At 41.4% G+C, this 25,008-nt stretch overlaps 1 protein-coding gene across 4 annotated transcripts in view; it reads right to left on the reverse strand.

Moving 5' to 3' along the window:
- The window catches only part of LOC129169966 (astrotactin-2-like), a 286,350-nt gene that overhangs the window by 219,087 nt on the left and 42,255 nt on the right, over nt 1-25,008 (reverse strand). For all 4 annotated transcript variants that reach the window (XM_054756998.1, XM_054756997.1, XM_054756996.1 and 1 more), the window contains exon 2: nt 8,952-9,139. In XM_054756998.1, coding sequence (XP_054612973.1) covers nt 8,952-9,139 — 188 coding nt within the window. The remainder of the gene's footprint in view (nt 1-8,951; nt 9,140-25,008) is intronic.

Raw genomic sequence — 25,008 nt, forward strand, 5'->3', positions numbered from 1 at the left:
CAGTTTGATGTTGGAATGGCTTGGGTCACGGGGGCAGAAGTCTCAGTAGGGAATTCCAGACTTCTCGGTCCTCGGCCACACCAAGGGGTTCCCAGGTCAGCTGTGAGACATAATCCCTCCAGCGTGTCCTAGGTCCGCCCCGGGGCCTCCTTCTGGGTGGGCATGCCCGGAACACCTCGCCAGGGAGGCGTCCGGGAGGCATCTGGCCTAGCCACTTCAGCTGGCTGCTCTTGATGTGAAGGAGCAGCAGGCTCTACTCTGAGACGCTGGAAACTCATTTCAGCCACTTGTATCCGCGATCTTGTTCTTTCACTCACCACTCAAAGCTCATGACCTTAGGTGAGGGCGGGTGACATATTGTAGCTCGACCGGTAAACTGAGAGCTTTGCCTTCCGGCTCAGCTCTCTCTTCACCACGACGGCCCGCAATCTCGTTCTCTCTGCCACGACCCAAAGCTCGTCACCGTCACAGGTGAGCGTGAGAACAACGACTTTCATGACTTATGACTATTCTTGTAAAACTACTGCTGTTTTTTCCCCACTAGTTTGTTGTATTTTTGTTTTATCTAACTGTATTTTTGAAATGTGCCATGGGCCAATAAAAAAACAGCCGACGGCGGCACTTTGGACACCCTTCGTCTAGGGTGTAACTGATTACTAGATTAATCGACTAAGAAAATAATCGTTAGTTGCAGCCCTGATTTGGATTGTGACCTAACTGTCCAGAGAAAAACAAACCTTCAATTTGCACAAAAGTCACGATTCGCTCTTTGTTTGGGGTTTGGTTATGTTTGTTTTTCCCCCGTCTTCTTTTGATCCTTAGATTCTGGCGGTCCTTGACTGGGCGGAGTTGCAATACGCATCTGTGGCCGATTCCCATCAGCACCGCAGCTGCTGCAGGGAGATGTCGGATTGTTGCTTTGCTGAAATCCAAGCAGCTTGTGCTTCTCCTCCCCTCCATCCTGCCTTCTGCTTGTGTTGGCCTACACTTGTTGTTAATTCGTATTTTTGTCAGGGTAGATATTTCCCTGCACCTCGCACCTAAGCTTAGGTCAACTTCTTTTTGCATCTACAGCAGCGGTCTCAAATTTAACTTACCTGGGGGACGCTGCTGGGCCGCAGCAAGTATTCCACAAAAAAAAAAAAAAAATAAAACAAATGTAAAAAATATAATAAATTGTAGCGTTGCTGAGAATATCGCCAGCTTTCCAACATGCCTCACGGCGCTTGTTTTGCGAAAAGTTGCTAAAGTTACGTGTTTAGAGTTAACAAAGTTGTTTTTCATTATTCCCCATGGTAGTAGTGTGTTTACTTATCTTTACATGTTGTGCTGTTATTTTTGTGCCCACACCATGATAGTAGTTAGTGTTCAGCGAACAGTAGTCTGACGACCGCTGTAGCAAGATTTCCGTTTAGCAATCATGAAAGAATTTTTTGGCAACATGAATCCCAAAGAAGCATCACGGGAGAATGTACAGCGGAAGCTACAGGCATTGTCACTAGTCAACAGTAGAGTGTTTTGTTGCTTTTATGTTTGACAGTCTTATTAAGTGTGACAGTTATAAATTTGACAGTTTACTTTTACACTTGCTGGAGTTTTACTGAGACATGAATCACCGTTACGCATTATGCTTTTGTTATTACAGATAAAACTTGTGTTTTACTGAGGGCTGTCAATCGATTCAAATATTTAATCACGATGAATCGCATGTGTTCCATAGTTGTGGCTCCACATGATGGGTGTAGCTGCATTTGTAGTATCATGAGTGGTCAGCAGTCAGTAGCTTCATCCGTCTCTGCGTGCATTGTAAAATGCTACTACCCAGATATTGGTGTGAAACTCATGCAGTTAACTGCCGTACTGTTGTTTACAATGAACTTGTCAGCGGTTTGAATGCTGGTTGAGAAGTTTCCTCCTTACCAGCATTACAATATTGGTTCTCTTGCTGCTGTGTCGCAATATACGCATCAATAAAGGTGGTCAAAGAGCTGTTTTCCTTTCCACTTTCTCATGCTCCCCAAAATCATTAATACATTTAAAACAAATAACGTGATATATGATACATAATGAATTTTCACATTTTGGAAATTGCAGCTTCTCACCTGCTTCTGATTAAAACCAGGTCCTCTTTGAGGTTTAGGTAAATAAAGGCCCCAGCTATAATTTGAGCAATTTTGGTACGCCATTTTAAATACCGTATGTTGTATCACATGTATAATGTATGACATCGTTCAATCATTCAGTGAAGATGTCAGTGTTAAATGACATGCACATAAAAACCTTTTTTTTGTTGGTTTTTTTTGTTTTAAATGCACTATTTCTTGAACTAAAAGCTGTTCGTTAGCACACTGAGCCGGTGACTTGAACCACTTAACCCTGCGCGCGAAAAACTGCCTCTATGTTAAAGTTTCCTTGGAACACAGAGCACATTAACAACACGTCCGAGACACTTATCAAATATTTCTAGCTTTAAAGGAAAACTGCACTTTTTGTTTTTTGTTTTTTTTTGGGGGGGGGGGGGGGGGGGGGGGGGGGGGGGGGATTTTGCCAATCATCCACAATCCTTATGTGAGACATGAACACATGTCTCTCTTTTCTGTGTGTTTTAAATATAAAAACAGCTAAAAAGACACTTTTCAGCGTATAAAGCCTTCTGCAAATCAACTCCAAAAAGCACCAACAACGCTCTGTTTACATATGTGATGTACCAACCTATAACCGCAAGATTGTTATTTTTATTATTGACATTGTTACACCGATTGAAATATATCATTGCCGTATTGACACTTTGCTACGCCATACCGGCTAGCGACGACCTTCACCACAAACTCGCCATCAGTGCATCAGCGCTGCTCTCACAATGCCTCAGACCACTACCAAAAGGTAACGCTACATATCGGAGCAGTTAATGCCAGGTGTAGGTGTTATGTGAAATCATTGCGCCCAAGAAGAAAGTTCGGGTAATGCTTAAAAGGACCACATTATGGCAAAATAATGCAAGTATTACATGTCATCATGTAAGCAGCTATTACTACATGGTTACAGCATGTGTATAAAGCCATAAAACCTTGTCGGAGGTCTTTTAATAGCGGTCTTTGTAGGCGGTATACTGTAAGTGTGTCCCATTACGTGCAATAATGAGCTGTCTCTTTTCATTTGTCTTTATATCATTAGAATGCACAGAAAAGACAAAGACATGAGAGTTCATGTGTCACATAAGGATTGTGGAAAAACATGCAGTTTTCCTTTAATGTCAGAGTCAAAAGCCACAGGGCCAGCTTTTAATTATACGTACGGCGCAATAAACTGCATGTGTACAAAGGTGACAGAAACAATTAAAGCCGAGAGCAATTAAAAAAGTAGCGCTGCACAAGCGGGGAACATTCATCTCTTCAGCCGCCCCTATTCCACACTTTTTCTATTCTTCCTCCTCCTCGATGACCCGCCTCCCTGAGGGCCATACATCACCCATGACTGTTTAATTATAAGAGGACCATTTTGGCCGTGTATAGGCGTGCGCTTCGATGAAAATAGTTCCTCAAGAATAAAACATGACCTCAGGCATATGGCCAGTTGGGGCAAATGAGCCAGGATGATTTAAAAACGTCACGAAAAAAAGATCGCCCGATTTGCGGAATGTCCAGGTAGTCAATGGAACATGTCTAATTCCCATTGTGCGTTGTGATCTCGCGGAATGGGTGATTATGTTTCGCAATGTAGCATATAAGGGACTCGGAGCTGTCGGCCATTACTGTATCTCATTTTGGCAAAATACAACCTGTCCTCCCTGTGAATTCAATGGGATATTCGCTTTAAAAAAAAATACCACAGTGGTTAGCATGTTGGCCACACAGTCAGGAGATCGGAATCTCCGTTGGGCATCTCTGTGTGGAGTTTGCATGTTCTCCCCGTGCGTGCGTGGGTTTTCTCCGGTTTCCTCCCACATTCCAAAAACATGCATGTTAGGTTAATTGGCGACTCTAAATTGTCCATAGGTATGAATGTGAGTGTGAATGCTTGTTTGTCTATATGTGCCCTGCAATTGGTTGGCGACCAGTCCAGGGTGTACCCCGCCTCTCGCCCGAAGGCAGCTAGGATAAGCTCCAGCATACCCCCGCGACCCTAGTGAGGATAAGTGGCGCAGAAAATGGATGTGACTGGAAGAAAATCTCTGACATCTTTGGGGAGAAGTTGTTTAGTGTCACCAGTTTGTTTTGCATGTAAACATCTGTAGACCCTAAATATGAGACAAACTGTCTTTTTCATACTTTTTTCTAGATAAAAATGTGGCGTTTGATATATTAATATTTCTGAATCTTTGTTTTCCTTTTATTTTTGCTGAACTAGTGCTCTAATTTGTGGCTCCAATAAGTCTTAAGACTTTGAATATAAGAGGCCTTATTCAGACTTTTTGTCTATGGAAAAAATGGCTTCGTATATTTGGGTCAATACGGTATAATTATTATTTTTGTCAAGCTTTTTCTTGCCCCGGCGTCGTAATCCCCGTAGGCCTTGCGCTTTAATGCTAACATTACACATGATTTGCTCTGATGTTTTGTACAACTTCTACGAGAGACGTGCTCGTAGATTTCCTTAGACAGTCAACTCTCCATGCATTTTTGTGTTTATACTTGTCCTGTACATTAGGACAAAAACTCTTGGAAGACGTGATCATTACCATCCTAAATTCAGGTCAATATGGTATTAAAACTTTGTTTTTTTTAACTACTGCTCTAATTCGTAGCTGTGAGGGACGTGCTGAGCCCCGCCGTGGTAGTCCTCACTGTCATTGACAGCTTACCATTTTGTACCTCAAGTCTTTTAGACTTAACTTCAAAGCACGATGATGTGTAATGTTAATACACCACAGGGGATTCAACTCGATCTGTTTCCCGCTGTGTTTTTGACAGCAACAGCACTGTACGCATAGTCACTTGTTAAGTTTAGGTAGACTGTTTTATTGTGCTTACCTTTTACAGGCCATAACTTCCTTTTACAGTTGTATGACAATTAAAAGTTTTTTTGTTTTTTTTAATGAGCTCAAATATCATCTGTGAATCAGATTTCCATCATGTTTTCATCTTTAAACTTTAAATTCAACGGTTTAAATGCTTGCATGTTTTAACATTGATGCAATGGTTGCACATGAAGACTAGAGATGTCCGATACAGATATTGGCATAAAAATGAGGTATTGGTTAAAAATCAAGAAAGGTTTTTCGGCCAATAATGATATCGGTAAGAAGGCCAATATCGAGCATTATGAATGAGTGTTTATTTCAACTAAGTCGGCACTTAGTCGTCACTAAGTCCGTTTAACTTCACCGCCATTGGGTGGCATTTGTTTGTTTTTTTCTTCTTCTGCTTTCTTTTCTTCTTCCTCTCTAACGTCCGCCCAAATTCCTGCCACTCTTGCGAGGAGCTCCTCCTGGATGACATGCAAAATGGCGACTCACTGAGGTAGAACGGCAGAAGCCGTTTATAGCGGCTGTATTTTAAAAATAATAAAAATACAATACACGGCGAGAGCGTATTGATAATCCATAGTAGGGTTAAATATTGCGATAGTTTGATATATCGATATTTTGCCACACCCTTACCACAAAACACGCCCGAACGGCGTCACCTCGTCTCTGAATCTCAGGTTCAAATGTTCACAGGGTAAATAGCAATCACAGCTCACCCATTTGTCTCATGATGTTTCATCATCGCAGTTGTTTTCTGCACTTTTTCTTTCATGTTCTGATCTAACTGCCGGTGTGACTTCCTTCCAGACGCCTCTCTTGGATGTTAATAATGCGATGAATTACATTACTTTTGCTTCCTTTCGCTCTAGCGCTGTGTGAAATGATTCCGATTTCAGAAGTCATCGCTCCCGTGAACAGACAAAAGGACTTGCGGTATAGAATGCTAAGCTGTCAATTACAGTATGTACAACTGCAGAGGGGCTCAGCACATCCATTGCAGATACAAATTAGGACACCAGTTCAGGAAAAAAGAAGAAAAAAAGCTAAAACCTCATATCAACCCTTGCAGTCATCACTCGCCACACTGTGGTACGAACGTCACACCCTCACTCTATCGCGCTTTTTCAAAAAATGAATGAATAAATAACGCTTTTGGGCCTAATGAGCCTACGGCCTATTATTAGTCCAAAATATGTATATTAAAGAAATTTTACATATTCTTGGCCCATATTAAGCATTTCCAAGCATAAAAATGACTAAATGAAATAAAATGCAAATACAGTTTAAGGCAATACAAGACGTTTATGAACTGTGGTTTACACTGGCCACTAGGTGTCACTAGTAACACGCACCAGACTCCATCGCTGTCAACAACAATTATTGCAGGTTTGAATTATCTCACAACAGGTACAAAAATAACGATAATTATCATCGTCATCATCATGATCATAACAATAAAACGGGGTACTCCGATAAGCGGGAGAAGATGGATGGATGGACAACTGACAAAATACGTAAAGAGACTAACATATGGCATCAAACGACTTCTCCCTGAGTGACTCAGCTCCTCTTTCTGTCACTCACACACACACACACACACACACACACACACACACACACACACCAGTAACCTGGAGTGAGCAACCATGACAGAGAAACCCGTGGGGGGAAAAATGAAAAACTATAACTTATGATTGTAACACTACACATAACTGCCAGGGCGCTACAGTACCCTTAAGCATAAAGGATGAAAAGGATGGAAAGGTTGCTGGTGTTTTGGCTTTTATGTTTTGTTACTGTAGGCCTGTCACAATAATCGATAAACAGATTAATGGAACGATTAAAAAAAAGTAGTTTTATAATTATGACGCCCTCGATAAATTGACATTAGCATGTATAGGTATGGGTGCGTGTCTGCTCTTCTCTTTGTGATACACAGGCTGGATGACAAGAGGTTTCACTCTGCATCTGTCTGTGTGCATTGGTTCTATAGTGGAATGAACAGAGACAGTGGGCTCTCATCTCATTCAGCCTCTTTGTGAAGGCGTAGCTACTAGCTAGTAGCCCACTAGCTACTAGCTACTACCCTACCCTAGAGGTTAGCTTCGTGAGCCAGGATACACATTCGTTTTTAAGACTAATGCCACAGCCACAGTGTTGGAATATTTCGGTTTTAAACAGAATGAACACGGTGAGTGCCTTCGTCCCGACCGTCAACGCACACTGAGGTTTGGTTGGCAAATATAAACAAAACAGTGCAAAATGGGGCGCACTGACAGACAGCGTCGCTGGCTACATTGCAAAAACATACATACAGGTAACTTCTGTGTCAAGCTAATGTCTCACACAGGTACACCGAACACTATACTTGAGTACCATCTAGTGCAGGGGTCACCAACGTGGTGCCCGCGAGCACCAGGTAGCCCCCCACGACCACATGAGGTGCCCGCAAGCCTGCTTTTCATTTAGGTTTTAAGTTAATAATGAAAGAACAGTAGAAAGAAATGCATTCTGAAATACAAAATGTGAGTTGTGGACACCAGCATTTTGTTAATGTTCTGGTAAAACAAGCATATTCACTTTGTTTGAGTTTAAATTAAGCTCTGAAAATAAATGTTACAAAAATGAGTAGCTCTTGGCCATTTTCATTTTGTAAAAGTAGCTCTCACAAGGAAAAACGTTGGTGACCCCCGATCTAGTGGTTCAAATGTGAATTACGCCGCACGTTAAAATAATTAATGAAAAAATTGTCTCAAAAAATGTTGCCGATAAAATCAAATATCGAGGATAATTTGTAGCACATCTATCGACCAGCAAAATGTGTTATCATGACAGGCCTTGCTACTGTTTCATTTAATTCCTGTATTCAATGTTTTATTGGAGTCTTTGATGTCCCCCATGTGTTGTGTGTACATTATGAGTGACTTGAGGAGTTAATTTAAGTATACTATGCTGTAGGTGTAAGAGCCAACTTACACCGAAACTCGACTTAAATCACATTAAATCTAGAAACAGAACTCGTACGGAACCTGATGATCACTTGTAATACATTCGGTTCGATATTTCGCAAACTCAATGCAGATGTCTATCATTCCTGGGTCCCGTGTTCCACCTGTTGCATGGAGATACTTTGAGGAAGAGGAGGGAAGAGAAAAGGAGAATATGGAGAAGAAGGAGTGCTTGACGGGGTGGAAGAGTGACAGTCGACTGCCTAGAAGAATAGAGTGCTCACACTGGAGTCTGGCCCTGAACTGACAGTGGCACACATAATGATGTTCACTCCAATTGCCAGAGGACACCTTCGGGCTGCGAGGCTATACACCACCCGTTTCTATTCCGGCTGCCTCCACGGGATTCTCCATTGAAGACGTTGAACGACCGTAACTGTTGTAATTATAGCTGGGGTGATAGTTATTTGTGAAAACTTAATTTTTGAACTTTAGTAATGACTCAGAGTACATGAGAAAGCGGAATGGCAAACGTAGCTCGCTTTGACCGCATGGTCAGTTAGCAAACTTCCCAGCTGATGGGTTCATTGTAAACAACAGCACGGCAAACGCAGCATACATGAGTTGTAGTCGCGCAAATAACATTTTAAAGCACATGCAGAGGTAGATAAAGCTGATAGATGCTGACCATTTATGATACTTCAAATGCAGCGGAGTGGAGTAAATATAAAAAATAATAATAAAAATACATCAGTATGTTGCCTAAAGCCACAGCTGTCAATGTTTTTTGACCCGGAGTGAATTAGATTGTTTTTGTAGACCACGCCCCTGACGACTATAGGAGACGCTGCAGTTAACTGACTAAAGGCTTTCATTGTTTTCCACGTTAACGGCTAGCAAACTGCTTTACCCAATTGATTGTCTTTTTTCCTTATTGACTTAACACAATATTTCTAGTACAAATGCATGCTTGTCACATGCATGTAAGCACTGCATAGTGGGCGAAAAAAGTTGGCGAATTGCAGTTTCCAAATTACCATAACAGAGATGTGCAGCAGGTGCATGTGTTCGTGCAGCACGTGTGCAGGCTCCCGTGCTGAGGCTTGTGTCGCTTGGGCCACCAGCTCCGATTCGGTCATGGACACGTGGAAGTAGAGCGTCCCGTTTTCCAACCACTGCTGCTTCCAGTGCACCTGAGAAATGTCCTCCTCCGTTCCAGACATCTCTGCGTGATGAGAGGACAAAAAAGGGAGGCATTCAGTGACTTATTAGTTGTGACACAGACTTCATAATGCAATGTTCTATCTCGGAACATTACTTTTGAATAAGCTGTTCGGTTGTCATAATGTCGGCTCAGTAAGAATTACTGACAAGCGTTGCTTTTCTTTCGCTGCCATGAAACGGAATCTTTACGATAAAGATGCTTTCAGCGTGTTGGTATTAGACGGAGATTTGTTTGACTAAGTGGCACAAATCAAAAGCCTTCACGGGTAAAATGAATGTGTCGCGTTTCTGTTAATAGCGTTTCCTGACTTTCTTTCCAGACAAGGGAGGAAAAATATTCACTAATGGGACGACAGTAGCCTTATCACAATCAATGAATGGTGCCGTTGCAGGAAAAAAAAGCCGTCTCTCCATCCGATGTCGTCTTCTTATCTGCATTAATCATTCTGCAATTTAAGCCAATATAAAAGCCTTAGCTCCGGGCCTGCATCCGCTATTGGGAAGCCGACATCAAAAGAAGGAGCTGGAACCATTTAAAAGCAGTGCAGAGGTGATATGTGGGGGAAAAAAGTGGGAAACAAAAGCACTAATCCGGGTATATTGTCACACCGCCTTGCCGTATCACTTGCGTCTGTGTCATCATATACAGTAAGGGCATACTGCAAAATGCTTACATCAGTGGAAAATGGAACATAGTGTGTTGCAAATGAAATGTTGACCTTGTTAGTAGTTAGTTTGGACTCGGGAGCTGCTACTAAAGTTCCAACTGATTTTTCAGCTTTAGATGTGGATATTTTTAGGCATGTTTTTTAGTCACTACTTAATCAAACGAGGGGATATATAAAAAAAAACGAACACTTGAAAGTCATCGAGACCTTTAATTTGAGTGAATGTCTTGATGTAGTTTGTAGAAATGTTTATTTTTTTTTACATTAATACTGGCGGATTTTGAAGTCAGCCAAGTTCCTTAAAGTCTAGAGTCAAATAGACATCACGGAACTGATCAGCTGAGCGACCTTCTAATGTCTATATGGCGACTAAGTTTAGAGATACTGTATATGGTCCTGCTGTGACCTCGATCTTTGACCTACATACTGATGCTTTGGCAAGTCAATAGCTCAGAAACAAAAGAACCTACAGTATGTGCTGAATATCAGATGTTTTAGTGCCAAAGTGCCATACAAAACAACATAATGAAAAAAAGCAAATGACAATGTATTGTGACAGTGGCACAGGCAGGATCACCAGCTAATCTGTGGAATCTCTGACTTTCTAACCGGCGCTTGAGATAAAGCAGTAGTGGTGATGGATTTGGGGCCGGTATTAGTCGCGTAGGCCGGGTGACAAGGGAGCCGACGACCTGTGACATCTATCATCAGCGGCAGGTAGCAAATGACAAATGACGCTGAACGCGGCTTGTTATTAACCCGCTGACTCTGGGCCGGAGGCCAAGGCGACAGGGGAGGCTCCGCAGAGCTCTTTCCTTCAGGTGCAGGCAGGGTGCATGGTGGGAGGTGGTCGACAGGCAGTCGGAGGCAGTCAGACAATGACCAAGATTATCTCTTATAGCCATGAGAGAAAAGAACTAGAAAGTACTACAAAGACTAGATGGGGTCCTAATATTTGATTAAGTCATTGTCACATTAATCGGGTGTTGAAGCAATTAAGGCATTACAAAGCACCAATTGGCTGCAACCAGTACAGGCGCTGTTGATTGTCTTCCAAGGAAGCCCAACGTAAACTCGTAGAGCCATGCAGACCTCTTCTAGAACGTATTAAGCTGCTCAATACAATACTGACATGGCTGATCAAAATGTCAACACCAGTTGAAAAATTGCAAGAAAAGTACATTTTTCCACAGTTGCATCTAAAGAAGATCTGAGTCGAAGAAGAAGAAATGGGAGTGAGACAAAACATTTTTAAGTCAGCAGTTTATTGCAAACGTTATACTCCGATAGACTGTTCATCAGCTCATCAAAACTTTTAGACCACAGCCTTTAAAAGCCCAATCCTTCACAAACACGTGGATTCGGTGTGATTTTCTGTCAGGTATTCACACTGCCATGGTCTCTTGATGGCAGAGGCAAAACAGCTTTTCTCTCTTTGAATGTGGTCACACTGTTGAGCTGCATAAACAAGGCCTCTCGCGACACACCATCGCTGGTGAGGGTGTGCACACTTCATAATAACTAATAAGTACTGTGATCCCTCGTTCATCGTGGCTGGTTTTTATCTAATTGGTCCCAGACCCTACCTACATTTCCGCCAAGTAGGATTCCTTATTTATGAATGGAATATATATATTTTTAGCTACGACACAGATAACCTGTTTATGACTTTCTAAATATGGTTTTTAACATCATTAGTGACCTCTAGACATGGAATTACACACCTTTGTACCCCTATTACGCCACATAGTAGAAATAAAAACAGATAATAAGCCATTTAAGACATGACGATGACTATGTGTTGCTATAACTGTTTTTATTAGGGATTTTTATTAGGCATGACTGTGCCTGTTGTGAGATGCAACCTGCAATATAAGCATGTTGTTCCACAATCAAGTCTGGTGCTTGTGGGTCTCACCATTACAGTAACATTACTGACACCTGAATCGTACGTATTATCTTATATTGTCATTACATCATAATGCATATTATCTTTGCTTGTGTCTTCTGAATGCTTTATATTTCTATTTTTGTTAAATTGGCAATTTTTATGCTTGAAAATGCTTAATTTAGGGGAAAAATATGTCAAATGTGCTTATATATTTGTTTATATAGAGTATATATATTTTTATACTAATAATAGGCCGCAATCGACCGCAAAACGACATGGTTGAGTAATTAATATATTTTTCAAAAACAGTGATAGAGATAAGCTGCGGAATTCAAACAGTGCTGTGGTGAGGGGCTACGGTAACGAAAAACTGACATTAAAACAGGAGTTCAGAACATCGAGACAAAGATGTCCCCCGCTTTCTCTCAATTATTTATGTATTTTGTTTATTTACACACTGGTGTGAAACCAATTCTCCCATCGCATTAAAAATAATGTTTCCAAAAATAGCCGATTGGCTTAGGAAAAGCAATAATCGAATGCAACAGAGTGCTGCTATTGCATCTGAAGAATAATAACCAAATCTCAGCTTTAACAGAGTCACTGCAATTTCTGCTTGCGCTTCATCAGAAACAATCGCATATTACACACACACACACACACACACACACACCGGTAATTGTTGCTTGTTTTGCCTTCCAGTCAAGTTTTTCATCAATGTGATAAAAACAACATGAGCCAAATTACAAATTTCCTGTGTGGTTATTTTAGCATTAAATCACCTTTTATTCACCTCAAATACTCTGAAGGCCCACTGTCTCCTGATGTAATAAACCTTTGCGAGACCTGTGCTTTTTTTTGTGCTGACTGGCGCGTATGATAAAATTTAGTGGCGTGTGAAGATCTTAAAAAGATGTAACCGCCAGCTAGCTTCTTTCTTCGGACTGAGAACACGCTGACTGATCCTTCACCTTTCCCTCCAATTAAACAAAGTTTTTTTTTACGCCATGCCAACACAGATTGAGCTGTCCCCTTGCCTTCTCCAACAGAGCTTAAAACACTCATCATGTTCGCTGTGGAGCATCGCTCCGCTGGCTTTAAATAACCGATTCCCCACTTTGATCCACGTTGCAAATGATTTTTCCGGTGGAAAAAAGCTAAAGTTTTGCGCACACGAAGCTTCTATTTTCTGGTTCTGTTGTCTATGTTTGTACAATTGTTATGTAGATGAGGTAGTTCACAGAGAGTTCTATTTAAAGACAAAATATGACTTTTGTGTGTCTCTTTGTGTGTGTGTGTGTGTGTGTGTGTGTCCTTGTGTTTTTATGAGTTCTATCATTGGGCGCCGAGCCAGACGTCACAGGGAAAAGAGGTGTGTGTGGCCCCCGGGTGCTGCTTATTCATTAGCAGGACCATTATTATTGTGTGTGTGTGCGTGTGTGTGTGTGTGTGTGTGTGTGTGTGTGTGTGTGGCCGAAGCCAGAATGAGTCCAAGGACAAGCCACAGGAATCCATTAGTGAACTTTTGTTGGAAAAACTAGAATTGACTCCATGGCTAAAAAAAAAAAGTGATACATAGTGATGTTTGAATCCTAGCAGCACTTTTTGCTCTTTTTAAAACCCACAAAGGGACTTTAGAACTGTCAGGATTGGAAGATACCGAAAATAATCTGCAATGTTAATATGGGAGCATCTCGAGCCTCAGCGAACAAGTGCTAAAGTCTAATGGGATCAGTAGAATGCTAACAGTCGGTATCAAGGCAGTATGAACTTCATAACTTCACATCGTCAGATCTTACGGCAAAGAAAATGGATAAAAGTGCCAACAGGTGTGCTTACATACAGCAAGTGAGCAGCACTGTTAGCACATTTAAAGACCCATTCGGCGAGTTTAGGGATGAAACATAATAAATCCATCCATTTTCTGTGCCGCTTGTACTCACTAGGATCACGGGGGTATGATGGAGCCTATCCCGGCTGACTTTTGGGCGACAGGAGGGGTACACCCCCGACTGGTCGCCAGTCAATCGCAGGGCACATATAGACAAACAATTTAAAGTGAGACAAAACAATGAAAAATGAAATAATTGGCCGTTTTTAATGTGGGAGCATCTTGTGCCTCAATCAACAAGTTGCTAACCCTAACAGTTGGTATGCTAACATACAGTATACCACCATAGCAGTTTGACCACAGAAAGTGCTTAAGCCTATGTCACAACCGGATGTCCGATTTTTTTGGCCGTGCAATTGCTGGCGTTCCCTAAATCGCTGTGTTTTTTTTTGTTTTTTTTTAAGATCACCTCGCTCTCAACGTACAACCTGTAAGTTGAACGTGCGCAGCACGCGCAAAATCTGCTCGGACGTACGGCTTCATTCGTACAGCCAACGCACACACTGTAAGTCGTAAGACCGTCCATCAAACTTGCAATAAAAGCACTGACCTTGCGTTCCATGCGTGCTTCCTGTCATGCGTGCTACGCGCGAGCTGTACACGGTGCGTACCAACGACGAAAGATCCATACCGGATCGGTTCTGCACATGAGACCTACCGACCTCACTTCCTCCACCTGCGATTTTTTTTTTTTTACGACAGAGCTTCTGCAATGTCACGTGCCCCGATATTGATTATCATTTTTTTCAATTTATGAACCTAAATGCTCACCAACCATACCGACTATGTTTAATATATCGGAGGTTGTTTTCTTTTCTTATTAACATACTTTGCCAGTATGTAGATCGTCTTTACTCACCAACCGTGACCACATGCAGCACATGCGCCACAGGCGTACACGTCATATCCAGTCACATAAATAACACTACGCATTGCAAGAAGAATCTAAGTATTATATCAATATAGTATACAGTATATATACATATACTGTATATTGCAATAGATAAAGCAAACAAATATACATTGACAAATAAAACACAGCAACAATAAACCATATAACATAAAGCCGTATCACCCGTGCAGCTTTATATACCGGAGTTTTTGTGCGATTGATGCACTCTGGCCGTCCAGGCACCGCGCGACCAACTTACTCGACACGCATGGAGGACGTACGAAATATCTGAATGTCTGCACTAATTACAGCACTAATTACACCCCACACATGTGGGGTGTACGTGTGGCACACATCACATATACAAAGTCCGCAAGTGCAACGTACAAAAAAGAAAAAGTACATTTTCCCTAAACCAGACACCGGCAAAACGTAACGACAGACACACGGACAACGCACGAATACGTATGAAGTGCGTAAGTTGGTCTCGCAACTTGAACAAAAAAAAAAAACATAAGCGCCCGTTTGTTTGTTTGACAGGGCAAAGAACCTCGGCAACCGGTCTGCGGCCAGTCTACGGCTCAAAAATCAGCACGTCACGCGCGCGCCCTTGTCCGTAAGGACATTAGCGTCATATACTACAGTCAGATACTACTTAAAATGAGAATGGATAACGTGCTAACAGTTGGTGTGCTAACATATTGCACATTTAAATGAAAGACCCATCGAGAGAGTGCAGGCTGAGATTCGACGACTTTGTCCATTGTCACTTTAAACAAAGTGAGTACGTCAAAAAAACCCTTGCACATAAAATCCCCAATAAAGCCGTCCTCGCTTGGCTACGTCCTCTGTGTGGGCACTGGTGATATACATTCCCAAATAAAACACATTTTGTCAGCACAGCTCAAATTTGAAAACTTGATATTACAGTATAATCCCTCATTGCATTTGACTGTGTTCTTGTTCTTTGTCCCTTTTTTATCATCTTCAAGTCACATTATTTTTTTCCAGTCTCGCATTCAAACAGTCAAAACATGAAAAAAACATTTCACATTAACCAGACTGTGCATACTTGGGTGACTTTTAACACATAAATATGTTAGAGTTGATTACAATTATATCATAGTACTGTAAACTTAAACAATGATTGCACTCTTTTTTACTTGAATTTTGCACAGACAGGTTGCCTGGCAACCTTATCATGCCAGCAGCCTTGCACACTAGAACACACACACACACAAACACACACACATCTTTGATTGACACGAGCTGGAACTAGTTAAATGCTAACACATAATCACATCCTGATCCAATCAGGAAAGAGTAACGCCCCTGTGTGGGCGAGACTCAAGGATAGCTTATCAGAGTAGCCACTTCCTGCTGCCAGCTATTAGCGGGAGTCTGGCCTGCTGTACTTTGTCACATCTTCCAGACAATTTTAACGCGAAAAGACAGAAAAGTGTGTCCGCCTGATCTCTTCTCGGGAAAACGAAGTCGGATGTTTCAAAATATAAACTTAATATAAATATGAACTATTCTAATTACCATGCTAACAGCTAATATTCTAACACCTTGTATGCTAGCATGCTGCATGGACCGGTTATGTTAATATGGGAACATCTTGAACAGGCGAACTCAACAGTTGGTAAGCTAACACATAGCAAAAAAAGCAACTTGAATGCTAATGCACCTTTATAGCCTACATATTTTATGCTAGCAGTTTGTTGGCTTTCCTGTAGCAAAACAGCAACTTAAGCACAGAACATGTTAAGGTTTGTATGTAATATCAATGGAAAAAAAATAAAACGCTAACAGCTGGCATGCTAACTATATCACATAATAGCAACTTGAGTGTGGTAACAAATGATTTTACTCGATGTTTTGTGATTATATACTATTTTAAATGGCTATTTGGACTGGAAACAATACTAAGATGCTAACAGTTGGTCGGTAAAAGTACAGGAAGTTGAGTACACAAGAAAACAAAGATTCTACATCACATCCTGTAGTCATATACTACTTGAAATGACAATGTATACAATTCTAATATGCAAACAGTTGGTGGACTAACACATAGCAACTTAAGTACAGAAGGCACATTTACACAAGATGCTACTTCAAATGAGAATGCATAAAATGCTAACATGCTAGCAAACTGCGAGTGCAAAGACAGCAACTTGAGTCAACACAGCACTACTCGTGTTATACTGCAGCAGAGGCCGCGCTTTCTTCCGCAAGCACTTTCAGATAACTGCTAGTGTATTTCATCCATGAAATTTAATGTTAGCGGCAGTGTCAACAATGGGAGTGATGCATCATTTTTTTTTTTTTTTTTTAAATGAAGCCATCTGTGTGGTATCACTTCGCATCACGTAGGAGGAGATGTGCCAAAATGGAGGAGGTCACCCACAAACAAAGCTGTTGAGACGGAATAGTCTGACTCACACGTGGAACGTTTTGTTTTCGTTATGGTTAAAAATAATTGGAATTGAATCAACACTTCGGGGCTTGATTTGGTGAGTATGCGGGTTATTTTTTACATTCTGTAACACCTTAGATTTAAAAAAAAGCTTCTACAATATACTTTTAACGATTGTCGTTCTGTATGCTTTTTGCTCTCATTTTAACTCTGGTCCATGTCTTTGGTCTACATAGAATCCTCATTTATGCTAAAGTGAATCGAATCAGAGTTCATATGTCCATATGTCCACAATCGAGGTCCACTTGTTGGGTGCATACTCGACCAAACGGACCATACGAGCACACCAGAGTTCATTTCAGCCAAACCGAACATGACAAGGGTGAACACAACCCTTAGGTGCTGGAGATCCGGCACGATTATCAGGCTCAATCAGGCGGCATGTTGCCGGTGTTTTAAAAAAAAAAAATGTCAAGGTTGATCCAGCGCCTCCAGCTCTCTGACAGACAGCCGGGCGTGGGCTCCCGACATGACAAATTGCGGCGCATTCCGGTGTTCGCATGTTTGCAGCTCCCCACCCACCCACAACTGAGGTTCCCAGTGGGTTTTAGCGTTTGTAAAAGGTGATCATAGAGCTGACACGCTCGCTGATTGTTCAAGGCCGACAGCTCTGTGACAGTTTGTCAGCCCGGCAACAAGCCCGTGTCATCAGCGCTTACCGGGATGAAAGCTGGCACCCTGAGGGCACTTTGCAGCGAATTGCTACATACGTGGTAGAATGCAAAAAAAAAAAATGTCTTGCACCAACTGCTGGCTCTTTGTGCCTATGGCGCTGATCTGTGACAGTACAGAAGGCGAGTGGAGTTTCAATAATTCATTTGAGATCGAAGCGGAATGGATGGATTCATCACTTTCAAAGCCCAAAACCGAAAGCAGGGACAGTGATGGGAGAGGTCAGCACAGGTGAAGCAAATATGGAGCAATAGTGGAAAGAATCAGACGGAGTTTCATTTCAGCTTATTCCCAGCTATTCCCAATTCTCGGAATGTCAATCAGCTGTCAGCAATCAGTGAGCACCGTCACTGCCAAGGAGGTTGTGTTCACCCCATTCTGTCTACTGTTCCAAGTATTCCTGAAATTGTTATTAGTATATTTTTTAGTAGTAGTAGTAGTCGTGCAAGTAGTAGGAGGATGAGTAACAGCCTTTCCATTCAGCGCATTGACACGAACATACGACAATATTTTTTCATGAAGAAAAAAGTCAAGAAAAGTCTGAAAAGAGAAAAAAAGTTTTTAAAAAGTCTGAAAAATCAGGGTCATTTTACAATCTGGATTTACAAATGTCCGACAGATGCTGCCAAACTACGTCCCCCCACCGAGCGAGTCACAGGTTTTCTTCCTGTCACTCACACACACCAGTGACACAAAGTGCCGCTGGAAAAAAAAGTGCTTCAAAGGTTGTTAGCAAGTTAGCAAAAACAACAGAGGTCGTCGGCAGTCAAACAACTGTTGAGCGATTAAGCAATACAATTGTCTTATATTCAAGGTAGCCTTAGAGTACTTTTTTTGTAAGGGTGTCCTGATAGAAGTTTTCCACCTCCGATACCGATACCGTGGCCTTTAATATCAGCTAATATGGATACTGATCTGATATCAGCACAAATCATACATACTTTTTTTTTATTTTGTAGTGTGGAATGCTGGAAAAGGCTTGGTCACTCAAACAGAAAACAATAGTCAGCAAGCACGTGGTCTATAGTTGTATCCACAGTGTTGTGGCAGCTAGGCATAATACAGCGAGGTTTGAGGTGCCCAATGAAGAACTTAAACCCGACATTTCGCTTTTCTTCTGTTTTTGTCGTCCCGTCGGACTTTGTCTTGTAATGCTGCTTCATATGCGCGATGTGGTTTGTCCTATTAAACCTCCCTAGTTCTCTGCCATCACAGGAAACTTGTGTATGACAAGTTTTGCACTCAGCTGCAACGTCTTTTTACTGCCACACAGCTGACATCACTCATGCTCCTTGCTACTTTGTTAGCTCGCTAGCAAACACTTTTGTTGTGATCACATGGGCTCTATCCGGTCGCTGCTGGATAGACATGCTGGGGCAGAGTCAGGAATCGACTGCTTGTATCGAAGTGCCAATATCAGAGATTTGAGACGAAGGCCGATGTAATCCAATATTGGGGTTTTCTTTGCTGATACTGGCCAGATGTCTGAGATCAGTGTTGGATCAGTGATGGGTCAGTATTCTTCCAAAGTTTTTACAAAAAAAAATACCAATTACTCATAATAGGTGGGGGCGAAGCTTGGAAAAAAAGCTAGAAATGCATAGTTATAGAAGACCAAACTAGGCATCCTTCAGTTGTTACTGAATATGTGAGTTAGCAAGCACTGTTAAAAACACACAAAAGTACAATGTGATCCAAATAAGACGTCTGTTCTAAAAAAGCTCTACAGGTGCTGGACAAATGGTTACGAATCAGTGAAAATCTTTGACCATAGGGTCATTCATTAAAAAGTATATTGCACAACACAGCAACAGTACCAATGTCATCATTCAAAACTGCTTAGCTGGCATTAGTAGCGCTGATGACGTCATTGCAAACAACAGTATGGCACGTGAAACACGCGTGAGTTTCACACCAACGGTTGAGTAGCACAACCGACATTTTAAAGCGCATACAGAGGTAGATAAAAGCTGCTGGATGCGGACCACTTATGATACTTCAAAATGCAGCTAAAGCCATCTTGTAGGAGAAGTAGGAGGTTATGTTTGTTTGCTCCAGCATACCCGTGACCCTCGTGAGGACACGCAGTAGAAAATGGATGGATGGAAGGATGGGTACGTTTGTGGTAATAGCAGACTATTTCAAGTGGAATATAAGCTCAGATATGTGGTGCGTCAGAAAACCTTCCCTTTAAATGCCACACGGCCGTGACTTTCACTCCGACAGAACCAGAGTCCCTGCCGGCGCCACCCCCACCTTATCACCCTTGTCCACACCCGTCCTCACTTCATCTCCAACTGGGCTCAATCTTAGCAGCAGCTGCTCGTCTGCACACTGTGCACACCTCCAACAGTAAACCAATCATGTTTTCAGAGACTGGCCCAGCGTGAAGGAGGGAGGTGACTCACCACTTCACAAAACGTAACCGAGGCGTGGCCAAGACTGCAGGCTAGCTTTAAAAAAGCAAATATGTCACGCTTTTTGGGATGTAAACATTCCAAAATGCATTCAAATTCAAAGGAAAGTAAGAGCAGTAATGCATCTCATTTATATTTAAAAAAAAAGAACTTTCAAACTCTCTGTGGAAAGTTCAGCATGCATTTTTATTCAAATATTCAAAATTGGACACTTTCCACAGGAATTAACAGAATATTTTATTGAAACTTTTACCTGTTTTTCCAATAAAATAACAATGTTTTCTTTTAATTGCTTTTCTTTGGACAGCCCTGATTGAAAAGTGTCATGTGGTACCTGGGCCTTCAGTGGGCCGGCCAGATTTTTTTTTCGCCACACACCGTGAGAGCCAGTATCAAAAAACACGCTAGTCTCATATAGCAATATATATATGACATACTATAGCAATAGTCTCGCTAGCGATGCGCCATACAGGTGTTTAGAGAGAGGGGGACTCCAGCACATGAAGTATGGCAGCCGTGATCGCGCTACGATGGCCGGTTAACTTAGTTAACCAACTTAAACCTCCATTATGTATACCCCGATACTAAAATATTCCATAGCTGCAGCCCCACTGTAGTTCCGACTTTCACTAAACCTTAATTTAGATCACAGTCGTAGGAACGGAACTCGCCGAATAGAAAACCCTAAAAATCAAGTACCATCCGGACCTAATCCTTTTTTGTGATGTTGTTTACAAGGATAACAATACCCTAAAAAGACAAATGAGCGTTCAAAGACAAGATCAAGTGGGTAATTAATTACAGAGCTGTATTTTTACAGAGGGACTAAAACACATTGGGTACTTCGGAGGTATAAACAGAGCAAATAAATAGTTGCTTGTCTTTGGTCCCGCTGTGTCACAGCGAGACCCGAATTGTCTCTCATTAGCACTGAAGACGTTCTGTGTTTATGTGCACATGCTGCTATTGTTCAAGGTCATTTTATATCATTTAAATTCCACACACACATTCATACACACACACACAGGTAGGAAACTGCATAATGCTGCTTTACGATTGGAAATGAGGATCATTAAATTAAAAAAAAAAATGGTATGGGCTAATTTATGCATGTCTGTGGCGCTCCTGTGGATTAGAGAGGCAAAGTGCCCAAAAAAAAAGCCAAAGCCTCCTACTACTCCTAATGTATTTAAAGTGACACATTAACAGAATAAACAATCCCCTTATCGGCTGAGTGCATAGGTGTCTTCTAAAACGCTACAATCCCATTAAGGAGACCTAGTTTGATTTCACATCTATCTTAGTGTCTCTTAGTATAATGTAAGGCTTGTTGTCCACAATGAGGGAGGTGGAGGGGGCTCGGCTTGCAGTGCCAATGTGGGCGGATTTGGTGTAATAAAACCCACATTAGGAAAGGCTAATCCTTTGTTTTTGGCTACTTCCGTGGTGTCAAATGTAGAGAATAGAGTGCACTGGCACCGATGCTGACATTCATAAGCAGCCATGAGGGGTCTGTTTTGAAAGGGGACGCGACTCATTTATAGTCTGTCAGTTACGTCAATAAATGTCACAATTAACGTTAACGAACTCAGATGGCGTACGCCCCTTTCTGGAATATCCATTCAGTTAGTCTGTCATCAGCATGTCATTAATTTTGATGACGGGGTTATGTACTAAGGCGGCAGCAGTGAGTCATGGGTAGAAAATCTTTGAATTATTGTGCATTGTTGTTGACACATCAGCATTAAAATCACAAAGTGCTTGACAAAGACAAAAGTCACAAAAAAGAAATACATTTGATAAATACAATGTGCTTTAGTACTCTGATCCAGAACAAAAAAGTAAATAAAATTGGTGCACACTTTGGTGCGGTTTGCTTAGCGTTCACACTGGTATTTTTGTCATGAGACCAAAGGCTGCACACTAAAAATAAGCACATGCATAAAGTAAGGACTTGACTGGGCAGCTTTTGTGACATATTACATGACGTAACTCAAAAATACCTCGCCCCTTCGTGGTTGGAATTTCGCAGTTTTTCAACAACTGGCAAAATGAATAAATCATGCTCTTTCGTGGTTGATAAATGGTCGTGGTTAAATACAAATATAAGGCATTCAGACGATGCGTTCAAAGATGCTGTGAATGACATGTAGTATTATACACTGGTCACTAGGTGTCAGTTAGGTTACAGTAATGTTCGGTGAGACACGGACACCAGACTTGATCGATGTAACAATAGGACTTTATTGCAAGTTTGAATGATCTCGCAATGATCCGCAATAACAATCTCTAATAAAACACACAGGCTACTGTTGCAGGTGTAACACAGGCCAAGCTAAAGCTCAACTGAACCTAAATGCACAGCTATCAACATATTGTAATATGCAGTTTAATCTTTGTAATGTCAATAAAGTAATTATTATTTCTCTTCTTTCCCAGTAACTACAAAACACCATTGTGTAGCCCCAAGCAAGCAGCTGAGCTAACAAATAGCATTTTAAACACGACAGTCCAGGACATGCGCCAACTGAGCATGGTGGACTGTACGTTGTGTTTCTATGCACAATGTGGATTTAACAAATACGACTGGTGGTTATCTAAAAAAGGAAATCAAGTGGCCGTTCATTATCAAGTGAAATGTCTTATTTTCTTTTGTTTTTGTAATTGCTCCAAGTGAAAATATGTTTTATCCGATTACTCGATTAATCAAAGGAATTTTCAGTAGAATACCCAAATACTAAAACAATAAATCGCTGCAGCCCTACTCTTTGTATTATTTTCCACAAGATACTCACTTGATCGGTCGTCCAAACGGTGCATCTTTCCAATCTGTACCGTGAATTTCAACTAACGACTTCGGCTAAACTGAGGTGACAGCAAATCTTACAATTAATTATTGTGCATTGTTAAGCCGTGACAATCCGGGAAGATGCATCATCGGCAGTAAAATTCCATAGTTTTTCAAAGGAAAGTCACAAAATAGAAAGGAATTAGCAGAATAAGTTAAGAAAGCATATCTAAGAGTGTGCAATTAAACCATATGCAATATGATTAAGTAGATACCATGTGGGCCTTATGACCTTTCACACCTAGATGACCTTTACCAATCAAAAAGATGACCTTTCAGTCAGTTTCCATGTCACGGGAAAATGCTGGAAATGATCAATATCAATCCACATGGACCAGAAGATGAACGAAACATCCAGTTTTAGGAAAACAAACACTGGTCTGTAGTTCGAAATAACCTTCCCTTTAAGAGACAATCTCAATTCTAGTGTGACTGTTGGAGATACATGCGTACAAACCAAACAATAAATTACACCTTTCGAATAATGCGTCACTGCTGATTTTAAAAAAAAGTTAATGAATTTCCTATGGCCACTGGGCTGCATCTCTCCTGATTAATGACGCCAATGCCGCTGGCGTGCCGAGTCAGGTCGCCTGTTGCCAGAGATAAATCAGTGGTTCACTGTAAAGCTTCATGCTCCAGCTGTGTCCAACATGCTCCCCTTTTTAAATGGCTTCCTGTACTAGGAGAGGAGAGGCCAAGAGGCGAGAGGCAGGAGGCCGCAGACCTGTGTGAACTGGAGTTAACTCGGTTGTCACTCAAGAGATGGTGACACCAACAACGATGCTTAAAAATAGACGTCAGATACGAGGATATGCCATGTTTTTAACGCTGCATTGACGCAATAAAGTTAAGGAGACACATTCTTATTCCGGCGGGTATCTGTGTCACAGCTACATCTCCCTAGTCACTGGTGTGTGTGAGTGACAAGTAGAAAAGCTCAGATTTATTTGGCCCCACCTGTTTGTTTATATGTATAAATATCTAGATCCCAAATATATAGATTTTTTCCTCGTACACATCTTCTTATATTGGGGTCAATACAGTACAGTTTATGGGGTAACACGGAAAATGAGGAAAATACCATCCACTAGTGAAACCCTTTTTAGGGAAAATGTCCTGCATTCTTTCACAAAAATGAAACGTGGAGTTAGGTCCAGGAGGTAGATCCAAATGCAGGCTGAATACCAATTGAAGTCTTTCTTTGATTGTAGAGGAAGAGGCCAAGAAAGACCAAGATCCAATAACAATTCCAATTTGACACAGGTAAGGAAGTGATTGGTATGACACACGAGAACCATGGTAGAGAACCAGTAAAAAGAGCATTTCTCAGTACCAACAGGCTCAAAAGCATAGGAGACTTCATGAGTTCTGATCATTAAAATAATCCTGAATGAATGGAATAATGCTGGCAACACATATCGGAATAGCAAGCAAAGAAGAGATATTTGGACCATTCCTTGGACTTTCACTAGGGACCGAACACAGTTCTGCAGGGATCCAAGCCAGAGCAAGTCAACAAGAACAGAATGAACGTTGGACCAGAAACACAATACAATACTGTAAACACAAGCAACAAAATCAAATCCCTGTCAAAATGTTTGTATACCACTTTTTTGTTCAGGGTCTCTGGGAAAGTGGAGACAATCCCGGCTGTCTTTGAAAATTTCACAGAAAGGCCAAGATTTTAACCCTCTTCTAACAGTGAGGCAGCAGCCCGAACCTGCCCCCACCCCCACAAAAAAAACAGGATTAGAGAACGTACTAGCTGTAGTGGCTAATGCTGTTCTGCGAGAAAGGAGGTCAAGGTGGGTGTGCACTGCGTCAATGAGTTTCTGACCTGTCTTGGATCAAGTGCCAATTACATCTACAAGCTTACAAAACTGGCAAGGTCATTTCAGACCTAATAACTTGTTTGTAAAATGTGTGTTTGTATAAGAGGCTAGTTTCAGCTCAGTGTAGTGCTGGAAATTGTGTTTTTTAAAGCAGATGTGCTTAGTGAATAAAATAAGGAAATGAATGAGTTCCCAACCGTATGCACGGAGGGACATTGATGGCATGCTGTTTTTCTTGCAAACCTCAAAGTATTCCAAGAACTTTATCAACATTACA

Source organism: Dunckerocampus dactyliophorus, chromosome 17 (assembly GCF_027744805.1).
Source record: "Dunckerocampus dactyliophorus isolate RoL2022-P2 chromosome 17, RoL_Ddac_1.1, whole genome shotgun sequence".
Classification (NCBI taxonomy): domain Eukaryota; kingdom Metazoa; phylum Chordata; class Actinopteri; order Syngnathiformes; family Syngnathidae; genus Dunckerocampus; species Dunckerocampus dactyliophorus.